The 25,365-nt window shown below is 44.6% G+C and overlaps 1 protein-coding gene across 13 annotated transcripts in view; it reads right to left on the bottom strand.

Annotated features, from left to right (window-relative positions):
- DOCK9 (dedicator of cytokinesis 9) overlaps positions 1 to 25,365 on the bottom strand; it is a 288,599-nt gene that overhangs the window by 168,283 nt on the left and 94,951 nt on the right. For 2 of the 13 annotated variants that reach the window (XM_018056407.1, XM_018056415.1), the window contains exon 1: positions 8,898 to 9,204. The exons of 10 other annotated variants lie outside the window; for them this stretch is intronic. In XM_018056407.1, coding sequence (XP_017911896.1) covers positions 8,898 to 9,023 — 126 coding nt within the window. In that variant the 5' untranslated portion in view covers positions 9,024 to 9,204. Of the gene's footprint in view, positions 1 to 8,897; positions 9,205 to 25,365 lie in introns of those variants that run through there. One more of the 13 variants, XM_018056412.1, reaches the window with a different exon arrangement.

Genomic DNA, 25,365 nt, shown 5'->3' with positions numbered 1-25,365 from the left:
GGTTCCACGAATCAACAAAGGTCTCACAGATTAAAACCTCATTAAAACATGAGGTTTTAATGCCACCAAGTAAAAACTCTTTCTTCATGCGAAGAGTTGACTCATTGGAAAAGACTCTGATCCTGGGAGGGATTGGGGGCAGGAGGAGAAGGGGACGACAGAGGATGAGATGGCTGGATGGCATCACTGACTCGATGGACGTGAGTCTGGGTGAACTCCGGGAGTTGGTGATGGACAGGGAGGACTGGCGTGCTGCGATTCATGGGGTCGCAAACAATCGGACACGACTGAGCGACTGAACTGAACTGAACTGAACTGAGGTAAAAGCTCATTCACATTATTTCCAGATACTTCAAGGACATGATCGTGGCAAGAACCCAACCTTAAACTTAAACTTAAATCATGCATTTCCTCCCCAACCCAGATTCACAAATATGACTCACTCCCACAAAAAAACCTACAACTTTCCCGATTGGAGGTGTTGAAGCTCTGGAGGGTGTATGGTTACAGACCTGCACTGTTCGGGACAGTGGCTTCTAGCTACATGTGACCATCTTGAATTTAGATGTGCTACAGGTGTAAAATAGACAGCCAGTTTCAAAGACTTCGTATGAATAAAAGAATGTATAATGTCTCGATATTTTATAAGGATTAAATGCTGAAAGGATACTGCTTTTGGAATACTGGGTTAAAAACTGTATTCCTAAAATTAATTACACATATTTACTTCACTGTAATTTGGATACGAGAAAATATAGAATTACATATGTGCCTCATGCTATAGTCCCACTGGGGCTTCCCTGGCGGCTCAGACGGTTAGAAATCCGCCTGCAATGCGGGAGACCTGGGTTTGATCCCTGGGTCGGGAAGATCCCCTGGAGGAGGGCATGGCAACCCGCTCCAGTATTCTTGCCTGGAGAGACTGTATGAAATATACTTTTTGTTTTACAGATAATTTTTAACACTTCAGGGCAGAACAAGGAACAGAAAACTTCTTGAAATTTTCACTTAGGGAGATGATATAAATTTTGGGAAAACTACCCACATTGGAGAGAAAACAGTCAGGTTAAGTTGTGACGAAGTTAAAGCAGGCGAACTGGATTGTTCAGTGTTGCTGACAGGTCCCACTTAACTGTCTTCTTGGTCCTACATCTTGTGGGTCTCCACGACCCTTTCCATATATAACCAATTTACTGGGATTCTGGTAATCGGGTCACACAATGAGTTTTCCCAACTGTCCTACAAGAATCAGAGACGGTGATGTTACAGTTTCGGTGGCTAATGAGAAGCAGCAGAACTGATACAGAAACGATGGGTGCTGGCTGAGAGGAAGAGAGAGAGACAGGTTTGGACCCTGGTCACCTGTGTTTGCATTTGTGTCCTTAAGTCACAAAATGTAAGTCAACATTTTACTTTAGATGAAAAATAACAGAAGCACAGGAGAGTTTGGGGGCACAATACCCACATCGCATTTAGTCAAGCAGGCTCCTCTAGGGCACCCCATTTTACTTGTTCTGGCATTTCAGCATGTTTGAATATTGGTGGCAAAACCAATGGAGGTGAAAGAGGGAAGAATGAAGAGGGAGAAAGATCCTCAGGTCCAGTCTCCCCTAAAAGCCCTTTCGGGACCCCGTCCCTTGCATCCTGCAAAGGTGACAAGGGCCATGCCAGAAGGAAAGAAAATGCGGGGGGTGGGGGAGGAGGCTTTGACATTATGTCAGAGATGGAATATGAAAAAAAACGAACCCAGGTTCCTATGGGGTATATACCCCGCCCCTCACCAGAGAGGGAGACTGTACAAACCTCAGCACAACACAGCAGAGAAGCACGATGACCTAACACGCTAGAATAATGACTCATGGTGAGCCACGGAGCACACAGTCCTCAGGAAGATGTGGGGAGAGAGTACAGGCTTTTTCGAGGAGCTGGTATGTGACCGGGACTTGAAAGATGAAAGAAAGTGGTCGGGCAGTGAAGCCTTGCCAGGCAGGAAGCAGCGCTGTGCCCATGTGTGAAAGCACCTTGGGCAAAGACTAGAGGGCCGGGGTCAGGACGCATTTTGGGAAGTGCAGCAGACAAGAGAGACCTGCAAGCAACGTCAGCCCCAGCCTCTGAGGCTCAGGTAAGGCGTGCTTTGCCTTCTCTGCAAAGACAAGTTAGCAAAGGGGTTAAAGCAGGAAATGAGCGGCCATTATCTGCACTGTGGGGCAACTGACCTGGTGGCATAATAGGGCATGGCTCAAAGTAAGGAGAGAGTGAATGTGGTTAAGTTGACCAGAGCAGCCCAGACAGCCTTTCAGAGACAAGGGGCTGGAGGACAGCCATCGAGACTATCTCCATCCGGCAGAAAGAATCTCGGCTTAGAAAAATCAAGTGTTTAGAAGACATAGGGCCCAGGACTTCTGACTGCAAGGGCAGGCCCTTGGCACCCCCCACTTCTGCCTTAGTAGTGGCACCGATGCCCCACAGCAAGGAGACCCCAAAACAGAACTCCGGACCGGCTCCTCCCCGAGCCCTGCTGGGAAGTGGCACGTCCGCTTGTCTGGAAGGCGAGCACTAAAAACTTCTCAACCTTCAAACGACACTAGAAGAGAAACTTAGGACAGGCTGTATCACATTACAGGGATATTTCCAACTTCTGGAAAGTTGAGGATAAACTATAATTTCCAAGTCTTCTTTCTTCTAAAATTATACTCAGTCATCTCATCTGCAGGCTCAAGCCAGATCTTCTTGCCTTTCCTGTACATTATTCCCTGCTACCACTTCTATTTGCTTCCCTGGTGGCTCAGATGGTAAAGACACTGCCTGCAATGTGGGACTGGGTTCAATCCCTGGGTCAGGAAGGTCCCCTGGAGGAAGGCATGGCAACCCACGCCAGTATTCTTGTCTGTTTAGAATCCCATGCACAAAGGAGCCTGGCGGGCTACAGTCCATGGGGTTGCAAAGAGTCAGACACAACTGAATGACTTACAGACATACCACTTCTATTTATTTCCAGGTTTGCCAACCCACTGCACTTGTCTTATTCATTACATTGGGTTGAAATCTAGTATCTCCTGTTTTATAGCTCCACCAACTCAAAACCCAGACAATTCTGAATAAACTGAGCTCAGAACCTTAAACAAACCCCCAGGTCCTGATGTGACCTCATCACAGCATACTGTGGGCCAAAGTGAATGACCCTGAAACATCGGCTTTTATTGCCAGATGGAAACTTTGAGGTTATTTACTACACACTTCTCATTTTACTTCTTCTTTTTTTTTTTTTCATTTTTCTTCTCATTTTTCATTTTTCTTCTCATTGGGTTTCCCTTGTGGCTCAGCTGGTAAAGAATCCACCTACAATGTGAGTGCCCTGGGTTCGATCCCTGGGTTGGGAAGTCCCCTGGAGAAGGGAAAGGCTACCCACTCCAGTATTCTGGCCTGGAGAATTCCATGGACTATATAGTCCATGGGGTCGCAAAGAGTCAGACACGACTGAGCAACTTTCACTTTCACTTTCTCATTTTACAGTTGAGAAAAGTGCTGAAGCCAGGGTAGGGCTGGTATGGGAGGGAGGGAAGGCTGGTCACCTGCAGAGATTGAAAGGCAGATCCCTGACCAGATCTGAAGCTGGTCTCCAAATGGTCTTCTTGGGACCAGCCACATCACTCACTGGCAGTGACACAGCTCTGCTGTCTCATGCTTGGCCACCACCTGTCAAAGGCTAGGGAACACTGAGCAAATGGCAGCCTCCTATAAACACCATGGGGACTGTGGTGCCTCTTTCACTGATTAGGAAATAAACATTTCAGGGTTATCCTGGATTGTGCTGTAAGTCAATTAAAAAAAAAAAAAAAAAGAAATCTAGGGAGGAAAATAAGATATCTCCAGATTCTCAGATATTCTACCAATCTATCTATGCTCCTGTATAATTTTCTGGGAGGATGATAAAAACGTGACCCAAAAGAAGAATGATGTGACCCCCAACTCCATCCCGTTCACGTTTCCAGTTCCTTTCGCCATGACCATCCTCCTCTTCATCTGTGCTGTTCATCTGCTGCTGTTTTGCCACTTAGAAACTGGCCTTTCTCTCACTAGCTTTAAATTTCTTAAGGGCAGGGAGTTTCGAACTTCTCTTTTTTCTTTATAATACCAACTTCAAGCATAAGGAATACATTGGGTTTTGGTAATGAATCATTCTTATGTGTTCAGGTATGGATTCTGGAAAACCTGACTGGCACCTTAAAGCTGGCTCTGTCACTTCCTAAAAGCACAATTTTTTGTAGGTTACCTCTCTGGGCTCAGCCTCCTCATCTGTAGAAAAGACTAATAATAATAGTAACTGCCTCTTGGAGGATGAATTGACATAACATATTTAATAGGTTTAAAACAGTTTCTGGCACAAAGGAAGATACTATATAAATATTTTCTATTTTTGTTTTTTACATCGAAAAAAAAAAAAAAACCACAGTGCAACTGCCAGTACCTTGTTATAAAAAACAGTGACTAGCCACTCTGCCTCCATGTTACTGACAAGCCTCCTGGAAGGTGGGAGAGGCCTGGGGCTACAAGGACACAGTGACATGAACTGTGGAAGCCGCCTCTCCAGGGTGAGAGAAGCATCCACTTGCCAAAGATTCCTCCCAGCAACTGGCCCCAAAGAACACGTGCCACAGCGGGGCCTCCTTCACACAGACTGTTCACACAAACGATCAGGTCCCTCTGCCCTCAGTAAAGCAGGGCTACGCCTGCTTTAGGTGCTAAAAACATAGAAGGCATCTTTGCTGGAGCTGATGATGAAGATGATTTAAGCATTGTCTGCCTGAGTGGAAAAGGATGGGTGAGACCGACACTTGCTGAGCCCAAAAATATACCAGGGGAACAGCATTTCTGAGGAAAGAAGCCCCTCATTACCCACGCCGTGCTGCTTGGACAGAAGTGTGTCTCACTCACCTCTGTATCCCCAGTGCACTACCCAGTACGTTTGCAAATCTCGGTTCTTAAAAAAGTGGCTGAATAAACAAAGACACAGTGAAGGGGAAACCGAGGAGCACAGTGAAGGCTGGTAGCTCTGAATAAGGAACATGTCCTGGTTTTTTTTTTTTTTTTGGTCACCTGGGAATATGTCATTACACAGAGCTTGCAAGAATTTCCTTCCTTCACCACTCAGTATTTAAAAAAAAAACAACAACAACTACCTACCAAATAATATCAATGTAATATCATTAATTAATTATTTCTAAAGATGTCTATAAGGATGTTGAAAAACATGGAGGGCAGAGGGCTTTACAAATATAAATTAATTAACTCAATCACAATATGCTAAAGTCTTAGAGGATATTGACAACAACATGAACATTACCCATAAGCTTATTCTTCAGGGTTTGTATCTTAATTCGCTTCTGCTAGTTCTAGAGTAAATAGAACTTATGGGAGAAAAAGCTTCCCCAGGTAATACAGTGACTTAATAAGAAGCCCAGTATCCTATTTCTTTCTACATGGGTACACATGCTGCCTTCTCATATGGTCATTTAGCTAATCACTTTTTCTTTAAAATAGTTAAATAAGAACTCAGATTCAGTGTTGAACACTTGAAGATCCCAGAAAAATATCAAAAACTGTGGATTCCCTGGCCCTCCAGTGGTTAGGACTCTGCACTTCCACTGCAGAGGGCACAGGTTCAACCCCTGGTCTGGGAACTAAGATTCCGCATGCCACACAGCCAATAAACAAACGCACAAATAAATTATAAGTATTTCTTTAAAAAGAAAACTATCAAAAATGAAACAGGTGTTTCAAAAAGGATACTGCTTTAAAAATACCTAACAAGTATACCTAACCTGTGAAAATGCAACTCTCTCCATCTTCACATCTTTCAACCTTCAGAACTCCCCAAGTAAGACCTGAGCTGCGGTCCTCACTTGCCTCTTGAAAGTGAGCAATGCAAGGGCACCACCAGGACGTAGGCCCCAGCCAGTCCCGAGTCTCTGAAGCCACACCCTTTTCCTTTAAATTGTTAAGCCGTAACAATTAGAATAAATTATTTCCAGGAATTGCATTAGAGTTTGGGGAGCAAAAATAGGTATTCAAATGTCAGTGGGGTAACTAACATGTAGACATCAAGAGTATCCTGTTAGTCACTCAAAGCCCACAGAGTCATTTTTCCATGGGATTGGCAGTAAGCCTGGAGAGGAATGGGGAAATTTCACCATGCACTTCCTCCCCAGCTACTGTCACAATGAAGGGCCAAGACCCACCTGCGTAGATGCCTGTAAGTTGAACCTTACAGCCTCTGAACACATACTTCTCTTATAATAGAAACACTGACTCTACCCAGCACGGAACAAGCAGCCACGGCTAAGGGAGACATCACTGTTGCCCTGGTAGAGGCGAAAGAGGCATTAACTTCTGATAGAAGTTTTACAGGAAAAGGGCTTCTTATCACTAGCATAAGTGCTTTCAGATACATTTACCAGTACATTCACTGTTAGTCACTCACTGGCCACAGAGTCATTTCTCAAAGATTGCACACTGTACTAGTGGCAAAAATTGGAAACAAACTGAATCAAATTATGGTACAGCCATTAAAAATAATGGCATATATCTATACATGGTGACAAAGAAAGATGTTCTTGATATGTTCTGGGAGGAAATTAATGCAGAAGTTTATAGTAGCATACATCTTCCAAAGACATACAATAAGTTATATTTTCACATGCATTGGAGAAAGTTATTTACCAAGTAATTAACTGTGGGCACTTTAGGAAATCAAAGGTAAGGACACCTTACATTTCCCTATTTTATACTATCCCTATTTCTAATTATATGCATTAATTATTTTTTGGCTTTCTGAACTATGTCATATTTTCCCCAAGGACTGATTGTGTACATAACTAAAACTGGTGAAACTTGATTTCAAGATTCTACCTCTTGAATAAAGTAAGTTACTTACATTTAAACATTACAGATTTGGGGATTCTCAACAAGCAAGCGAGCTACTAACATAATAATAATGAATGGTGCCAAAACACACAGATCTCGAGGTTGCGCTGCGTAACTCTTAAAAACTCGTCTTGGAGAAAAGCTGCACTCCTAGCAGCTCATTTGTCAAGGGCAGTGAGAATCACAGGTAAGGAGATCTGCCTAGGGCAGAAGCTCTGCTTAAGTATCCTTGCTTCTCTTATCTGTGGTAGCTCTTTTTATCTTGTTCACCACAATGCAAGAGAGAAACACTATCAGACAAGAACTGGTTCCTTCTCGTATCACTGCTGCCTCCCCGTCCCCCTCACACCTCTCTGCAGGTGTACAAGCCAGAGCTTCCCACACTCCCAGGAGCTTCTGGGTCCCCCACGAGCACACCCACCAGGTGCAGCTGCAGCCGGCCCAGCCTTATCCATTACAGCGGAAAACAAACTCCCCCTGGAACTGCCCGGGGTGAGATTTGACCTAGACAAATAACTGGGACTAGAGCAGCTGAATTTCTTTCCTTTTATTTTATTTTATTTTTTTTTTTTTTGAGCACAAGAAAGAGAAACAAATTTTTTAGAAGTCACTAGGGTGATTCAAAAAAAAAAAAATCACAGCGCATCTTTCTACAGTGTATTTAATCTTCTGGACAAATATTTCTACACATCTGGAGAATCACTGACAAAAGATTTTTAAGAATATTCACAAGGGAACCCAAACCACACAACTTCCTCCAAGAAATCACAAGCGACATGAGCTGGGAGCTTTAAACGGTTTAATCTATTACCGCATGTAAGCAGCTCATGCTTCTCAATGGATAAATGAACTATTGTGCTAGCAGAAAGGAATCCAAGATAACGAAAAACATCTTTAAACAATGTTGGGGGTAGAGGGGCCGAAATCTCTCAGATGAAAACCTACATCCAAAAAGCCCCTTACACTTTACTTTCTCAGTTCTGGATTAGCAACATAATTTTGAAAGCAGTACAATATATGGCTGTCTCACAGATCAAAGGCGATTTAATTCAAGTCAAATACATTGTAGAGAAGTTTAGGTTTAGATTCTTAAAAAAATTAATTGAAAAATAAGTTAATTAACCCAACACTTTATAACAGCAAATGAACCTTGATGTTTAAAAAAAAAATCACTATGTAAAATTGCTAAGTATGAGTGTAACAATCCCTTTAACAGATCATTTGAAAGGCTTAATTGTCCCCTCCAATGTGCATGTTGATGGCTTTCTGCAGTTTGCTTTAAAAGTTATGTGCCTTTATTGTACTGAAGAAATTCCGAGAGAGAAGCACAACCTACTCATTGATGCTAACAACAAAACCATTTTCCACATTCTGCCCTTACAAAGTCCACCGAGGCTCTTGAATTTATCCAGACTGCTCTAAGTTTAGCTAATGTTAAGAATAGAAACTTTTCTAGCAACTGGTTTCTAAGCACAGGTTATTTCTTACTTTGTTCAATCCAAGGCAATCTTCTTAAAAGGGGTGAGGACAATAAGTTCAGCAGCTAGGTTCCTTAAACCGCACCCCCACATTACCATCCTAATTTTCACAAACACATAATGTGAACAAGTTTTAATTGTGCAAAGGGCATCTTTTTCAATCCTATAAAAGGCAATTACAGTGCGCCTCCCAGGTTTACATGTGGCAACAGTGCAGCGAGGTGAGACAATTTTGAACAATATGTAGTTGTTGTATATACAAAGAAGCCTCTTGGAAACCACGTTCACCCACAAGACTTCAACCTATCTTTCCTCCGAAGAAAGAATCAAAGCGGAACCCAAGTCAAATCTAAAGGAGGAGACAGAGAAGAGAGCTTGCTGGAGACAGGCAAGCTTAGAATCAAACCGAAGGGCCAGAAGGCACGAAGCATGCACAGGCGATGAAAGCGCTGTGTGGAGGAGACAGCAGAAGCCCCAGGGACCGGCCCCTCTTACCAGCAGGGGCCCCGGGCTCTCTGCTTCCACCTCGCCCTGGGCTGCATCCTTGCACCGCAGCGGGGACTCGATCACCAGCTCCTTTTTGACACTTCGGCTACTTGTCCTGCATTTATCAGCCTGCATCCTCGGGTGAGAACTCAAGTCACAGAGTCTGCAACTGAGACAGCTGCGAGTCCTTGGTCGTGTGAGGCACACGCATGCCAGGGGCCAGAGGACAGAAAGGAAGCTGCCTTCCCAGGCACAAGTGGTCAGCCCCGCCGGCTGGGTCTGCAGAGCCCGCCAGGGTGGGAGGGCCAGCCTCCAGGGGTGTTACTACTGCTCGGAAAATGGGAGGTTCCCACTCGTCCGGCCAGAGGAAAACAAACCCCGAACTGTACAATGCACAGTGCACCGCCTCTCCCGTGAAGACCAGCCTCATCGTGCCTGCTCCACGCGGCTGCATCGACCCCAATCAAAACAGTGCGGTGTGGAAAAGCAAAACAGGAACTGTGAGACTCCTTCGTAATTGCTCCACATCGGGAGCTGAAGAGAAGCCAGGTCATCGGGCTGTTCTCAGATTCTTACAGTTTCAGGAGGCTCTCCTTCATGTTATAGCTAAACACCAAATGCTTGGCTGATGATCAAAGCAGGGAGGGGCAACCAGGAGGGATTCCTGTGGCCAGCACCCCACACAGGCAGGCAGAAGGGGAGACTTTCTCGCTGCATGACAGCCCCTGGCACGGCAAACTTAATTTATCTACTGTTTTATAGTAGACAAAAGGTGGGGTCATCACACATTTTCATGAGATTCCATATATCACAGTAAATGCTTTTATTAAACAGAATATCACCTTAGATCCGTCAACGGTTGTATGGGTACCACCTGGTAATGAGTCTGGTACTAGGTACCGAGAGGATCGTGGTGAAAAGGTAAGGCAGAGGAGAGGGTCTCCACCTTCCAGGAGTGTCAGAACAAGCTGAGAAGGCAAGATGAATAGACATTGTGAAGGACAGAGTCATACAGTTAACAGGGATTTACACAGAAGCAAGGAAAGTAGCTAGGTCACCATCCCATGGTTCAGCGGCGACAGCACTTAACGTGTCTCCCCAAAGGCCTGCTGTTTTCATCATTTCCTCGCATTAATAGTGGAGTAATTTTTAGATGGTTTTAAAATCATCTCAGGAAAAACCAAAAGCGTTAACAGATTTATTAATAAACTACACGCGAAAATGAGCATAAGACGGGATCAAGTATTTACCTGTACTTTCTGGAATGCTGTAGAGCTTCTTCCAATTAGTTATTCTGCTTATTTCATTGAGACTGGGGAGAATTTAGTAACAGTAAATAATAGCAGTAGTAGTAGTAACATGTAAACAAGGGATGGAACAAGGTATCACTAACAACAGTAGATGCCATGAGGTATACAGGTACCTATACCCAGGAAAATACAGAAGCTGCTGTATAAGATACAGGCACAAGTCTCCTCGTCCCCAGCCAAGTGACTAAGGCCGGCAGGGTCCCCAGCGGGCAGCAGGGGGGCCCAGATGGCACCCTATGTCTGCACGTTCATCCTCTCACCAGGGCCTGAGGAGGTCGCCCCAGTCTCTGCCACCCAAATTTCAGGAATCTTTCTCAGTGTGGATAGCATTGGGTAATGAGTCACAAAGGTTCAATGAATCCATTAAAAAAAAAAAAGTAGTCTCTATAATAATTTTTTTTAACTACTCAATTTCTCAATCTTGGGTAATCTTTTAGGGTAATATAAACTCACCATATCTGTGTTCCAAAATAAATACAATCTGTGAATTTTTAAAATCTCTCTTTGTAAGGTTACAAGAGGATAGGAAAAAAAAACAACAACAAAGAGCTTCAGTTACATAAACACAGATTTGAAATAATGGTTAAATCAAAACTTACAGATGTTCTCTAAATTAGAGGAGGCAAGCCATAAGCACTAAACAGACAAGCTGAACTTGGTAAGCACGGTTAAGTGTGACATGAAAGTCACTCAGTTGTGTCTGACTCTGACCCCAGGGACTGTAGCCCACCATGCTTCTCTGTCCATGGAATTCTCCAGGCAAGAATACTGGCAGTGGGTTGCCATTCCCTTCTCCAGGGGATCTTCCCTACCCAGAGATCGAACCTGGGTCTCCTGCATTGCAGGCAGATTCATTACCATTTAAGCCACCAGGGAAGCTCAAAGCACATCATAACCAACAACTGAAAACCTTTTTGAAATGTCTCAAAGAGTTCAAAAAAGCCCAATTCTTCCTCAAATTCCCATCATCATTAGGCCACCAGAAGTTCTAGACTTTAAGGAGAGAAATGCTATCCTATTTAATGGGTCAAAATACCCTGACATTCTGTAAGCAATGAAAAGGAACTTAAAAGGTTATTTACTTTATGAACACTGTTAAGTGTTCACTGTGTCCCAAAATCTGCACAGGTGATTTATTTAATCATTATAACAACCCTTGTTGTTGCTGTTGTTCTATAGTCGCTAAGTTGTATCCAACTCTTTGCCACCCCATGGACTACAGCCCACAAGGCTCCTCTCTCCATGGAATTCCCCAGGCAAGAATACTGGAGTGGGTTGCCATTTCCCTTTCCAGGGAATCTTCCAGACCCTAGGGATTGAACCAGAATCTCCTGCTTAGCAGGCAGATTCTTTACCACTGAGCCAACTGGGAAGTCCTTTAGCAACCTTGTGAAGCAGGAAACATGATTATTCCCATTTTACAGATGAGGAAACTGATGGCCAGAGTGGTTGCTTTATGTGCAGAAGGTCACATAGTGCATTATAGATGCAATGGACACACTCGTCAGCATGATGCTATGCAGAATCAGTTGTCTATTGCAACTATGCCAACTGCTGCTGCTGCTGCTAGGTCGCTTCAGTGGTGTCCGACTCTGTGCGACCCTGTAGATGGCAGCCCACCAGGCTCCTCCATCCTTGGGATTCTCCAGGCAAGAATACTGGAGTGGGTTGCCATCTCCTTCTCCAATGCATGAAAGTGAAAAGTGAAAGTGAAGTCATTCATTCAAGAGAGCACAAATAGGTAAAAGCTACTGACCAGCAATTAAAGATAAAGGCAACATTTGGGTTTAATCCAATTGAGATAATTTCAGTGAAGAGGCAAAAGTGTAAAAACAGCACAGCACAGTGCCTGTTACATAGCAAGTACTCATTTAATGGTAACTATTATTGTTGCCGTTGCTGTCCCAATCTGAAGAAATTAACCTTAGTCTTCAAGATTTCAGCTGTGTGGTCAAAAATGACAATTCTGCCAGCAGCGTTGCTACAGCACATTACAAAGTGCTTCAGCAATTTAAAACCCACTGCCCTTCCCTCTTTGCTGCTTGATTATGACAACTGTCTTCCAATCGTTGTCTTGATCCCCTTGTGTTCTGCCATGATCCAGGCATCTTCTTGAAATTTTTCTACTTTTCACAACTTCAGCTGTGAATTTTATATTTCTTTTGTAATCAAGGAAGAAACTATGAATTGGTTCTAAGCTTCTAGGTAGTCAAGATACAAAGGCACACATAATCAGTTCCATAATTCACATCCTCAAAAGGAAAAACATACCAAGCTACAAAGCAAGTACATTTTTTCCAGTTTCTCGCAGAGAAATTTACATAGAAGAGAACTGATCAGTGTCTAGATAAGGTGCCCAACATGTTCACAGGAAATGCAGCAGCGAAATTCACACAGTGTTTCCTGCTACCTAACTTCTCAGGCAACGTAAGAGGCCCTTGTTTGATTCTGCTCATTTAACACACACTAGTATCAGTAACACACACTAGTATCAGTAACGGAGAAGGAAATGGCAACCCACTCCAGTGTTCTTGCCTGGAGAATCCCAGGGACGGGGGAGCCTGGTGGGCTGCCGTCTATGGGGTCGCACAGAATCGGACACGACTGATGCGACTCAGCAGCAGCAGCAGCAGTATCAGTAAGTCTGCCTGTCAAGGGGTCACACGGTACAGCACTGAGCGTCTAAACCTAAACCAACAAGTAGGATGTGGTTTCTCTAAGGGCTTCATGAAATCGGTGTCTGAGGACAAGAGAATGACATCTGGTCAGAGCAGCCACAAGAGGAAATGCCATCATAGAAGGACAGGAAGTATGTGGTCAAGTTTTCCTTTACAATATTGCAAAGGGAAGGTATATGCTGGACCTCTGGATTCAAATCCACAAATATTTACCAACCTTCAGACACTAGCAACCTCAAGTTCTTTCACATATTAACCAGTTTAACTCTTATAATAACACATACATCTATTAACATGCAATAAAGGAGGTGATATATGTATAATTATGGCTGATTTGTGTTGCTGTACAGCACAAGCCAACACACTATAAAGTAAATTTCGTCCATTTAAAAAATAAATTTAAAAAATGGAAATAGGTAAATATCATCTATATACTGACAATTCCCCCTCCCCTCAAAAAAGCACGCATTAAGGGTATAGAGTTTTACTGTTAAAACAGAATGGGAATGGAGGAAAACCCATGGCAAAGTAGAAACATTCCAGAGATAAGATGAAATAGATGCTTCCATATATGGATTTCAGCTCTCAGATGTTACTATACATACAAATTATTATATAGGTTGGGTACAAAAAAAAAGCATGAAAACTGTATAGGAAATTTAAGGAATTTTCCAAGGGTAATTATTTACTATAAGGAAGTCTAACTTAAGACTCCAAAGACCCTGTCATCCCCCACCCACCGTACAATGAAGTTCCATCAAGTTCTGAAAAGCAGGAAATTGAATAAAGGACCCTCTCACCCACAGGACACCTACACGACCTTCAAGACCCAGTTTAAATGCCACTTTCCTAGGAAAAGCCCTGGCTCCTCTTGGCCAGGCTGCATTAGCTCCTCTTCTGGCACCTGCTGGGCATCTCTTTCATTTACTGCCATCTCGGAGCTTGTCACAGTCTACCTTTTACTAAGGGTGTATGTGCTGCACTCTCCAGTGAGCCTGTAAATTCATCGGGACAGGAGCTGAGTCCCCAGGGTCTGAGGTTCTGCAAGCATTCAAAACGTATTGGTTGAACCAAATGCTTGTGTCAGTTTTATGTCACTGATTATCTTTAGCCCTGAAGCACAAATGTGGTGGATTTAAAAATATGCAAATATTTTCATGTGGCCCAAATTAAGGCAGGAGCATTCAACTGTTCATATGCTAAACACCAATGGATCATTTACTAATAATTAAAGTGTTCTCTTCTCCCAGCTAAGAAAATGTTATTCTGCAAAACTTGCCAGATACTTTTTTAAGACCAAGGTATCCTTGGAAACAGTATAACTGAACCTTTAAGAAGTGTAAATAAACTTGTTTTTAGCAATGAATTATATAAAATTTGAGACTGCATTTTGCTGTAGCTAGCAGCTACATAAAGAATGACTCTACAAGGAATAAATATCAATTATCTCAACAGAATTTTTTGCTCTCCTATTAGGGGCTCTTGGCCAATCAGGAAGATATTTACAAAATAACAATTAACTATAAAGGCAACATGTGTATGTGTGTGTGTGTGTGTGTATGTGTGTGTGCATATATATCTGTGTATATGTGTGTATCTCTGTGTGTGTATATCTGTGTATGTGTATATATCTGTGTGTATATATATATAAATTGTGTGTGTATATGTGTGTATATATGGTTATATATATGTGTGTGTATGTGTTGTGTGTATATGTGTATATATATATTTATGTGTGTTATGTGTGTATGTCTATGTTGTGTGTATACATGTGTATATATGTATGTTGTGTGTATGTGTGTGTGCATATATGTGTGTGTATACTTGTAAAGTATATTTAAATAATATATAAAACATATGTTTATACCAGTCAATCCTAAAGGAAATGAATCCTTCATATTCACTGGAAGGACTGATGCTGAAGCTAAAGCTCCAATACTTTGGCCACTTGATGCAAAGAGCTGACTCATTGGAAAAGACCCTGATGCTGGGAGAGATTGAAGGCAGGAGGAAAGGGTGACAGAGGATGAGATGGTTGGCAGAAGGAGAAGCGAGCAACAGAGGATGAGATGGTTGGATGGCATCACCAACATGTTCATGTTCATGGACATGAACTTGGGCAAACTCTGGGAGATGGTGGGGGACAGGAAAAGCCTGGAGTGCTGCCATGCATGGGGTCGCAAAGAAGTCAGACATGACTTGGCGACTGAACAATGACAATAAAACATATACATATACACATACTTTGGAGCGGAGACTTAAATACATATTAAATATGTACTCCGAAGTAATCACTCCATTTCTCCTTTATGGGAAAAAGTGAAACAGTAAGAAAAAATTATTAAGAAAACTTAGAAAAAGAAACAAATGACTAAAGATTTCCACAGTGTATTGTTACCGGCCAGCTTGCTGGCCAAAGAAAAGAAACGGTGTTGGGAATACGATCTGCCCCTGAGGAAACAAAAACACGGTGCGAAGAAGCGGGAGAGCAGAGGTCAGGGCAGGACCAGAGGCGACGGGTGCAGGAACAGGCTGCTGAACAGCCAGTTACAAGAGAGGAGGGGTGTGGCGACAAAAAGGCAGGTGGAAGTGGGAGGCGAGAGGAGGGAGGGCTCCAAATCACACCCTCAGGGCCTCGTAGAAGAGTTAATATCAAATATATTCTGATAGAAGTCTGATAGGGCGCCCCTGTTAGCTCAGACGGTAAAGGATCTGCCTGCAAAGCAGAAGACCTGGGTTTCGATCCCTGGAGAAGGGAACAGCAACCCACTCCAGTATTCTTGCCGGAGGATTCCATGGACAGACCATGGAGTCGCAAAGAGTTGGACACAACGGAGAGGCTAACACTTTCACTTAACTTTTCACCAAGTTAGATGCTCACCTCAATGATGATTTTTGTCATTAGAGATTTAATCAGATGATCACAAAAAATGAGATACACGTTGTCATCTAGCCTAGTGTTTATTAGCCTGGAATCCATCCAAGCCTGGATATGGAGGAAAATGGTCCATGAACCCTTCTAAACCTACATTCGAAATTGTGTGTTCCTATAATTTCTACCGAGAAGCCCCTAGAGTTTATCTAGTTCCTAGACAAGGGACCAGGGGAAGATCCTCCACTCACAGAATGAGGAAACTGAGGTCCAGAGAGATGAGCCAGATAGTCAACCAAAGTTTTAAGACACACAAAGCTCTTAAGCAGGTTTAAATTTGACTGAAGTAGACAGTAAAGCAATTTAAATGGTTAAATCAAGAGACATTAGATGGTAATCAGCGGTGTCAACACCTGCAATCTTACTCATTTGCTGATTGATGTCCTATGTGCGCTTACTCGCTCAGCCGTGCCCAACTCTTTGCGAGCCCATGGACTGTGGCCCGCCAGGCTCCTTTCTCCATGGGGATAATCCAGGCAAGAATACTGAAGTGGGTTGCCATTCCCTTCTCTAGAACATTGAGGGAGACCTGGGTTCGATCCCTGGGTTGGGAAGATCCCCTGGATCTGGCTGAATGATCAAGATCGAGCCACCAAGGAAGCCTCGAATGACCTCCAAGTAAGCCAATAGGTCATCAGATGAGGCCTTCACTGAGCAGCTTCTAGCGAAGGCAGGAGGAGATGGGGCAACAGAGGAGGAGATGGTTGAACGGCATCACCAATTCAATGGACATGAGTTTGAGCAAGCTCCAGGAGACAGTGAAGGACAGGGAAGCCTGGCGTGCTGCAGTCCGTGGAGTTGCAAAGAGTCGCACATGACTTAGCGACTGAACAACAATGCACACATTTCAGAATCATACTGCCCTAGAACACGCGGAAGAGAAACACACAGACCAAAAGGTGGATCTACATCTAAACGTGTCAGAGCCTCATTTCCGACAGAGGCAGAGCTGAGAGTCTGGCAGAGGATAAGGATGTCCTGCGGTGAAGAAGCGGGCAAGGAAGCCTACTGCCCTCTCTCCACGTCTGGGGTGAGCCCACGGTGCTGGGGCAGCAGGAGGGGCCCTAGAGAAGGCTCCGTTTTCAGATGAGGGAAGTAAGACGCATGGAGTCCTCCCATTTCTAGACAGGGGATGTTTAGGGTACTCTCTGGGACTGGCTCTGTGAATGTAGGACAGTGACTTCACCACTCTGGGGGCCCACTTCCCTCACCTGGAAGACAGGGATCACCATTTCGACCCGAGCTAGACATCATTCACTCCCAAGACCCAGGGGGGCAACGGACGTGTCCCACTGTTGTCGTAGAATGCTGCCAGCAGCCGCGAATGATCTGAAGCTTCTCGTGAAGATAGCCCACCCCGAGCCGCGACATCCCCCTTCCCTGCCTACACTCTTGCACGGCCTCTGTCACCATCTGGCATTCTATACTCTTGTTTTCCTTATTTGTTTAGTGTCTGTCCAACTCCACTTTAAAGAAAGCAGCAGCTCTGGGAAGACAGAGATATTTGTCTATTTGGTGTACTGCTCTATTCCCAGGTCCTAAGTCAGGGTACGTACTCAGAACACATTTATCAGATGAATTCACTGAAGGATCAGGATCCCCTCGGGCTGGATATAGAGCTCTTATACTCTGGACACCAAGAGTTTTTCTGTGAACTATTTGTTTTGGTCACAATGATGATCACTCAGCCAGCGGTGTCAATGATTTGTTTCAGAGATGGAAACTTACAAAGCCAAGGGAAACATAAAGTGCTTGGGATTTTTCTCAGGAAATGAAACTCCCAGCCTGAGTTACCACAGCGGGGCCAGCCGTGGCCTCCATCCGGACTGGACCTAGCCCGGTGTGTCATCTGCCCTCGTCAGCTCTGAGCACCGGGGCGGTGGCGGGGAACGGCTGTGTGCACAGTAGATAATCCATACATGTTTGCTTACAGAACAAACAGTGAAACTGTCTCACCTTGGCTTGATTTATCACAAACTCCAGCACCAAGGGAGTTCACACAAAGTAGAATTTTTTAACTTTCCTCACCACGTGACAAATGTTGAGGTAAAGGGCCAGAGAATGTGTGCTTGGTGAGAAAAGATAATCAAAACCTTCTTTTAAGGCCCTAAGCACTAAAGTTTTCCCTTCAAATGCCTTATTCAGCTATAAATGGAAGACGAACGTCCATTCTTTCATTTCTCCCCCATCCACCTCTCAAAAGAACATCATGAAAAATGCAAAGAGCAACCCTCTGAGGTTATAGGTTTCATAAAAATACCTGTGTATGCTAATTTACTCAAAGCCAGTCCCATGAGTGTTTAGAAGGTAGAAAGCTGGGGACCATCCTGATGTGTCCATGACAGAGAAGTGACAAGCTGGAGAGGTCACAGGGCTCAGGTGATTACCCTCCAGGTGTCACAGTCCATGGCCATCAGCTCCCTAACCTGGGGGAAGGAGAGAAAATGGTCCAGCCAACACGGCATACCAACTTCTGCAAAAACAGAAACACGCCCAGGCTTCAAGGGGCAAACCCACCATGAGGAAACGCCGCAAAGCAGTCCAGCAGATCTGGCCAAATTCAGCTTGCATTAAAAAGACAACGTGGCTCAGTGGTAAAGAATCCTCCTGCCAAGCAGGAAGCGCAGGTTTGATCCCTGGTCGGAAGGATCCCTTGGAGAAGGAAATGGCAACCCACTCCAGAATTCTTGCCTGAAGAATCCCATGGACAAAGGAGCCTGGCGAGCTATAGTCTGTGGGGGTCACAAAAGAGTCAGACACGACTGAGTGCCTGGACGACGAAAAGATAATGATCGTTGACAGTCATGCCGGTCACCTGACAATGACTGGGAAGTCCCCTCTTTGGCAGCAGTGGCAGATTACGTCCTTTCCATAAGATAAACTCATCAGCGGCGAAGATGATGTATCCTTTCTCATCCTGCTGCCTAAAGGAGCCCTCATTGTGACTGATTTCCTTTGTGAAGTTAAGAGACTGACAAGGAAGAGAAAACAAAGCCAGTGGTTTCAGGGGCTCAAACCTTATTCCTGGACAACCACACATCCTGACAAATCAAAGTTTCCCCCCGAGTACTTATAAAAATACATAACTCAATGAATCTTTCATAGATAAGCTACAGATAAAAGTAACTGGAGGTGGAGATAAAAACACGGTAGGTGAGGAGGGCACATGTCAGGGAAGGTAGGCTTTTGGGGCTTCCTTTCTCCCCACTACTGACTCGACACGCACACATCACACAGCATGGAGACCAAAGGTGGCGGTGGAGGTGGAATGGTGACGGCGCTACAGTCACCTCTGGTCCTTCACTGAAGCTGCTGAACAGGCCAGTGCTACTTGTCACATTCCTAGAGTGTGACACACGCAAGACAATGGGCTTCGGCTTTCCCCTCCCACACGAGGCAAAACACTCTTCCAGGAAAAACACGGCTAAAAGAGAGAGGGTGAAGGGGGGGTGGCGGGGAGGGTGTTTAATCAGGCTCTAAAAAGTAGCTATGACTATCCCACTGGACTTTCCACAAAGAGGGGCCAGGTCTTAAAGTCCCGCCATTGATTCAGTCCCTACAATATATATGACGCTTCCAATGTTCCATGAAGCATTTGGGAACTCTCCAGGCACACGCTTCAATTTATGCTCTGCCAAGACCTATATCTAGAAGTCAATGATTATTTATTTGTTTAGGTGACTGTCACACAGGAATTTCAATACAGAAGAGAAGTGGGAAGGAAAGAGAATGAATGGCCTTGGGGTCTGGAGGAGAGGGGCAAGGAGAACATTCCCAAATCCTCCTGTGTGCTAGGCGTTCAGCATACATACTTGTTTAATTCAGTTCAATTCAACCCTTACAATAATAACTCTAGAAAGAGGTATTTTTCTTTAGAGAAACCGGGGTTCCTTATAAACTAAATAACTTAAGTTCACATAGCTACTATGGTTTGGAGCCCTGCTTCAAAATTAACATTAAACCTAATAATTAAGTAGATCAGAATATTTTAAGTTTTATTTCAAATGAATTTGACCTCCCTTTCGAACACACGTATCTCCTTAAGGGAGCCACAGAAAATACTGCAGAGTTTTCTGAGGCCTGAAAATATTAGGATGGAAGATAACAAGAAATGAAAACTGAAGTTCAATGTTGACAGAGTTGTGTCTGAAATATGGAACAAAGCCTTTCATCTTCCCTTCTTTCTATTTATCTATACTTTTTAGACTTCCTTTAATAAGCATGAATTATTTTAAACTAAACATTATTTAAAATTTCTAAAGCCATTTATTCCTATTTGGGAAACTTTTAAAATAATGTCTAACAAGTAGCTAATGCATGAATAAATACTTCCTCCATGGTCATGACTGGGATGAGTTAAGTGGAGCATTCAGTTGAGGGACAGAATTTAAGACAGCACTAAAAACTCAGTAATCAAGTAAAATTTAATGAAACACTCAAATGAAATCACAGTTCATATCCTCCAAAAAAGCCATGATAAACCAATCACAACTTGAAATAAAGATCAGATCAGCACTACTGCCTTTTCCCCTTTCTGCTTCAGGCTTCAGTACAGCTCTGCTCAGCATGGCTTTACTCGGTGCCTGGCAGTGCGAGAAGCAGCACGTCCCTCCACCAACGCTTACTTTACAGGCGAGGAAACCGAGGCACAGAACTGAGGGGGTCAGTCCAAGGTCACAGAGGTCCTACGTGGTAAAACAACTTTTAAACAGATTAACAAGAGGTCATTTTTACTTGCCTTGACCATAAAGATAAAATCAACACCTACTTTTAAAACTGGTTTACAAGTGACCGGATCTTCAGATATCATCCACAACTTGAAAGATTTGAAATCAAGCTCAACATGAGTTCTTCTTCCTTCGAAGACGAAGTGAACCAGGGGCCATGCCGTGCTAAGTCAGTTTAGTCATGTCCCACTCTGTGTGGCCCCATGGACTGTAGCCCACCAGGCTTCTCCGTCCATGGGATTTCCCAGGCAAGAGTACTGGAGTGGGTGCCCAGTCCTTCTCCAGGGGGTCTTCCCAACCCAGGGATCGAACCACAATCTCGTGTGTCTCCAGCATTGGCACACAGGTTCTTGACCACTAGCGCCCCCTAGAAAGCCCCAACAGGGGCAGTGTGGGCCAAAACCTCACTCTGCTGAAATCTTTTTTCTCTTATTTTATTGTTCACACATAGGTGAAACCTAATAGTTCAAAGTATGGAACAGAGTGAGGAAAGATGGGAATGTGAGGGCAAAGACTTTCTCCCCATGTTAATCCCCCCAAGAGCGAAGCAGCTGCAGACAGTACACCTTGGAGAGCCAGCTCCCAGGGCAGGATGGCCTCTCCCCAGGCTGAACCACGACCGCCCTTCACCTACAGCCTGCCGGCATACGCAGCACGCAGGCCCACTGTGCTCTCCCCCGCCCTCCGCACCAACCTCGTCCCGAATCTTATGAACAGGAACACTGGCCGTATTGCCTCCTCGCGCCTCACCTCCATGCCTCCAGAAACGCCGTCTGTCAACCTGGAATGTTCCCCACCACCTCCTGATCTTAACCTGCCAGATGCCTGCTCACCTCTGTGTTATACAGATCCAGGACTCCACCCAGAACTGCTGACTTGCAGCCTTGAGCTGAGACCTGGAGAAGTCCTCCAGGCAAATGCTGCAGGCTTTCACCTGAGAGTCCCTGATCTTAGCAACACAAAAGAGAGGAAGAACACCCACAATGTTTCAGCCCAGATCCAATACAAGGAAACATGGACGGGGTTCCCAGATATATTAGCATCTCACAGGCATGACACAGATGACTGTGCGCAGCTGAAAGCAGAGGACAGGGATGAGGCCACAACTTGCACTGCCCTCCAGGGGACGGACACATGCTTCCGCGCTCGGGCTCAGGTGCTGAGTCGTGCCCGACTCTCTGCCCCCACGGACCATGGCCCACCAGACCCCCTGCCCACGGTGTTTTCCCAGCAAGAACACTGGAGTAGGCTGCTGTCTCCTTCCCCACGGCACACACCTTAGTCTTACTGAAATGCCACGGCAGGTTTCCATTGATCATTTCTATCTACCTGGATTTTTGGGGGAAAAAATACAACTTTGTAGGTGGGCTCTTCCACCAGAATCACCCTTCATCCACCTTCCTTGCCCCGTCTTCCCTGACCCCTGCCAAAATAAAATGCCTCTCAACTCCAAGCCAATAAGAAAGGCCCTCCAGAGTAGCAAGAGCCCCAAGCATCTCTCCAGTTGTTTTAATGGTATGTTCACACACTGAAATGGGGCTCAGCAGGATACTTCCCTGAAGAGAATATAGAACAAAACCAAGCCCCTAGGGTTTTGTTGCCTAGAGTTCCTTAATACTTTATTTGCCAGCTGAGTTACAAGCGCTCAATCAAGTTCAAATTTGTGACCACGATGGCGGCTAACTAAAAGCAATGAAGCAATCTGTTTAGGGAAAGGCAACATGCATTTCTAAGGATTTCCTTTCTTCCTGCTGCAGAGGAATAAGATGCCAAAGTGACATCCTCCATATGCATCCTCCACACTGCAGTTAGGGCATAATGAAAAAAAAAACAAACCCTAATCCAATACTGCTGTCTAATGTACCCCTGTCTGTCTTTCTCCTCAGTAGGATCTCAGATGTGTACACTAGACTGATAAAACTTACATGAGCGTTCCTAGTTCCCGATTGGAGACTTGAAGAAAAACAAAAAATCTTAAGGAGGTTCTGTTTAGCAGCATTTTTAAACTGAGACTATGTTAACAATTTTCCTAGCATCTCGTTTTAAAATAATGGCAGCGTGTTCCACGATATGTGTTCATTAATTCGGGGGGAAACACAGGGCTTCAGATTTACTGCGGTAGAGTTAAATCAACCGAAAGTGTCAGCAGACCCAGCTCCCTGGAGCTAAGATGCCAGCTCCAAGTCTCCACTTGTCTCAGGGACACGTGCTTATCAAAGTGAGGACATCAAGCCATCTGACAATCAGGTTCTCTCAGTTCAAGGTTCCTGCAGTTCAGTACTACATTCTAGCACCCTGGCTAACAGGGCTTACTTTACTCTTCTGCTGTGACACTAATCTTGTCAGACTCTGTGTAAACCAGCACTTGTCACAAAAGAGAACTTCTCAGGAACTTTCATGAGAGTAGTTCCAAGAGCCAAGAGGAATGCTCTCCCACACTTACTCATTAGTCCGTTCAAGACTCAGTTGATTCATGCATTCAATCTCCTGCCTGCTCAATCACTCACAAGCATTTCTTAACCGCAGAGCACTGTGCAAGGACTGAGACATAAGAAACACACACAGTCTAGCGGGAGAGGAAAGATGGAAGGATTCAAATGAGGAACTTACATACCAAGTGTGGCAGGGACTGGCTAGAAATGTGCTGTCCACTGGGACAGCAGAGCCACTAGTCACACCGGGCTATTGAGCATTTGACATTTGGTTAGTCAAATGGAAATAAATTCTCAGCATAAATTTCAAAGGCTTTGGATGAAAAAACAAACAAAGAATACAAAATATCTTATTCATAATTTTTATTGCTGACATGCTGAATAATACTGGTATATACTAGATTAAATTAAATATATTATTAAAATTAATTTCATTTGTTTCCTTTTACTTTTTTAAATGCAGTTACTAGCAAATGTACAATGACATCTATGGCTGGCACCGTATTGTGACTGGACAGAAGGGGACCAGATGCTCCCCAATTCTGTGTCTTCTTCCTGGGGTAGAAAGACCACCCTTCCAATCTGTCTGGCAGTCAGGCTGAAAACTATGTGACTGGGTTCTGGCTGACGAATATCAGAAAAACGAGGTAGCAGAGCCTGCTGCTGCTGCTGCGTCACTTCAGTCATGTCCGACTCTGTGCGACCCCACAGGCGGCAGCCCACCAGGCTCCCCCGTCCTGGGATTCTCCAGGCAAGAACACTGGAATGGGTTGCCATTTCCTTCTCCGGTGCGTGAAAGTGGAAAGTGAAGTCACTCAGTCATGTCCAACTCTTAGCGACCCCATGGACTGTAGCCCACCAGGCTCCTCCGTCCATGGGATTCTCCAGGCAAGAGTACTGGAGTGGGGTGCCATTGGGGTTATAAAACATGGTGCACAAGGGTCCCAGCTCGCTCACTCGCTCTCTCCTTGACGAGCTACTGAAAGCACAGACCACACAGAGAGCTCTGAGGAGGCCATGTGCAAGGGAGAAGCCCTGGATATAAGGGAACTAGGCTCTGAGTCATCACACGGAGGACCACGTGAGGCACACCCAATGGGATCCGGTCACAAGTGAGAAATAAGCTCATTGTTAAGCTACCGCCATCTGGTTACCACAGCTATCCTTCCCTGACTAAGTAACAGACTAAGAAAAAGTATCTCAATGTGAGAGATGACTGCCTGCTCAGAATTCTCAGGACGAGCCTATGGGACGAGGTGCCATGTGAAAGGTGTCTAAATGTGGCGATTCTCAAACTCCATCACGTCAGAACTACTCAGAGAGCTTGTTAGAGCACAGACTGCTGGGCCCTCTTCCAATCCTCTCAAGGACGATCCAGCTGGGGAGGGAGGTCTGTCTGTGCACGCTGGCCCTCTAAGGGCATAGGGTCTCCCCCAAGACCCTCCACTGAGCTGCTGTCTCTCTCCCCGGCCCCCAAATTGTCTAGTGTAGGCACCTGGAGGGCCGGTGAGACTCTGCAGCTCTGACGCACTCCCAAGAGTGATGATGCTGCTGACCCACGCAACATATCTTGAAAGCCAACATCTTTAAAGAAGGAGCAAGATTTTGTGACCAGAACAAAAGGCACTCAAGGGAAAAGAAACCACTGTTCAGAAAGGTTTGGAGGGTTGGAAGAGCATGGTGTGTTTGGGGTGCCGCAAGACCTTTCGGGAAGAAGCATCACAAGGCGTAGGAAAGGAGTAAGGGGGAGAAAAAGAAAAGCAGACACTTGCATTCAGCAGTCAGGAGTGAATTCTGCCGCCTCAATGAGAACTTTACAGCAACAGTTTTTCCTTTCACAGCATATGTAGTAATACAAATAATTACTCTTCTCTCCTAACACTTCAATTACCTACAAAATTGTTGGGGAAACGACTGGGGTTGAGTATGGTGATTTATCCATTATGGACAGGTATGAGACTCCAAAATCATAATTTCTGGATCAACCACCCCTTTATTATAATCTTGTTATGTGACCCAAGAAACAATTTAACTGCCATGTAATTGCTGTGTGTGTGTGCTATAAGCAGAGTAACATTTGCCTTCAATGTACTTTATAGAAACCTTGAGAGATTACATGTGGAAATTTTAAAAATTTGTTCCCATGAAAAGATACATAATTCACATTCAAAGAGTATCTATTATTTTAATAGGTGCTACTCAACCTCGTGAGACACAAATGGCTAAGTGTCTGGGAGAGAAGCCACCAGAACTGACAAATACCATGATGGAAGACAGATGGGCTTGGGCTAGATTAGGGAGGGCAGGGACTATGAGGACACAACTTCACCAGGAATCCCTTGCAGTGGTAGAGTGCTGAGTGCCCCTCCTTCCCACCATTCAGGACACACACACACAC

This window comes from Capra hircus, chromosome 12 (genome assembly GCF_001704415.2).
Source record: "Capra hircus breed San Clemente chromosome 12, ASM170441v1, whole genome shotgun sequence".
Taxonomy (NCBI): domain Eukaryota; kingdom Metazoa; phylum Chordata; class Mammalia; order Artiodactyla; family Bovidae; genus Capra; species Capra hircus.
This window is presented reverse-complemented; position numbering and strand designations above follow the sequence as displayed.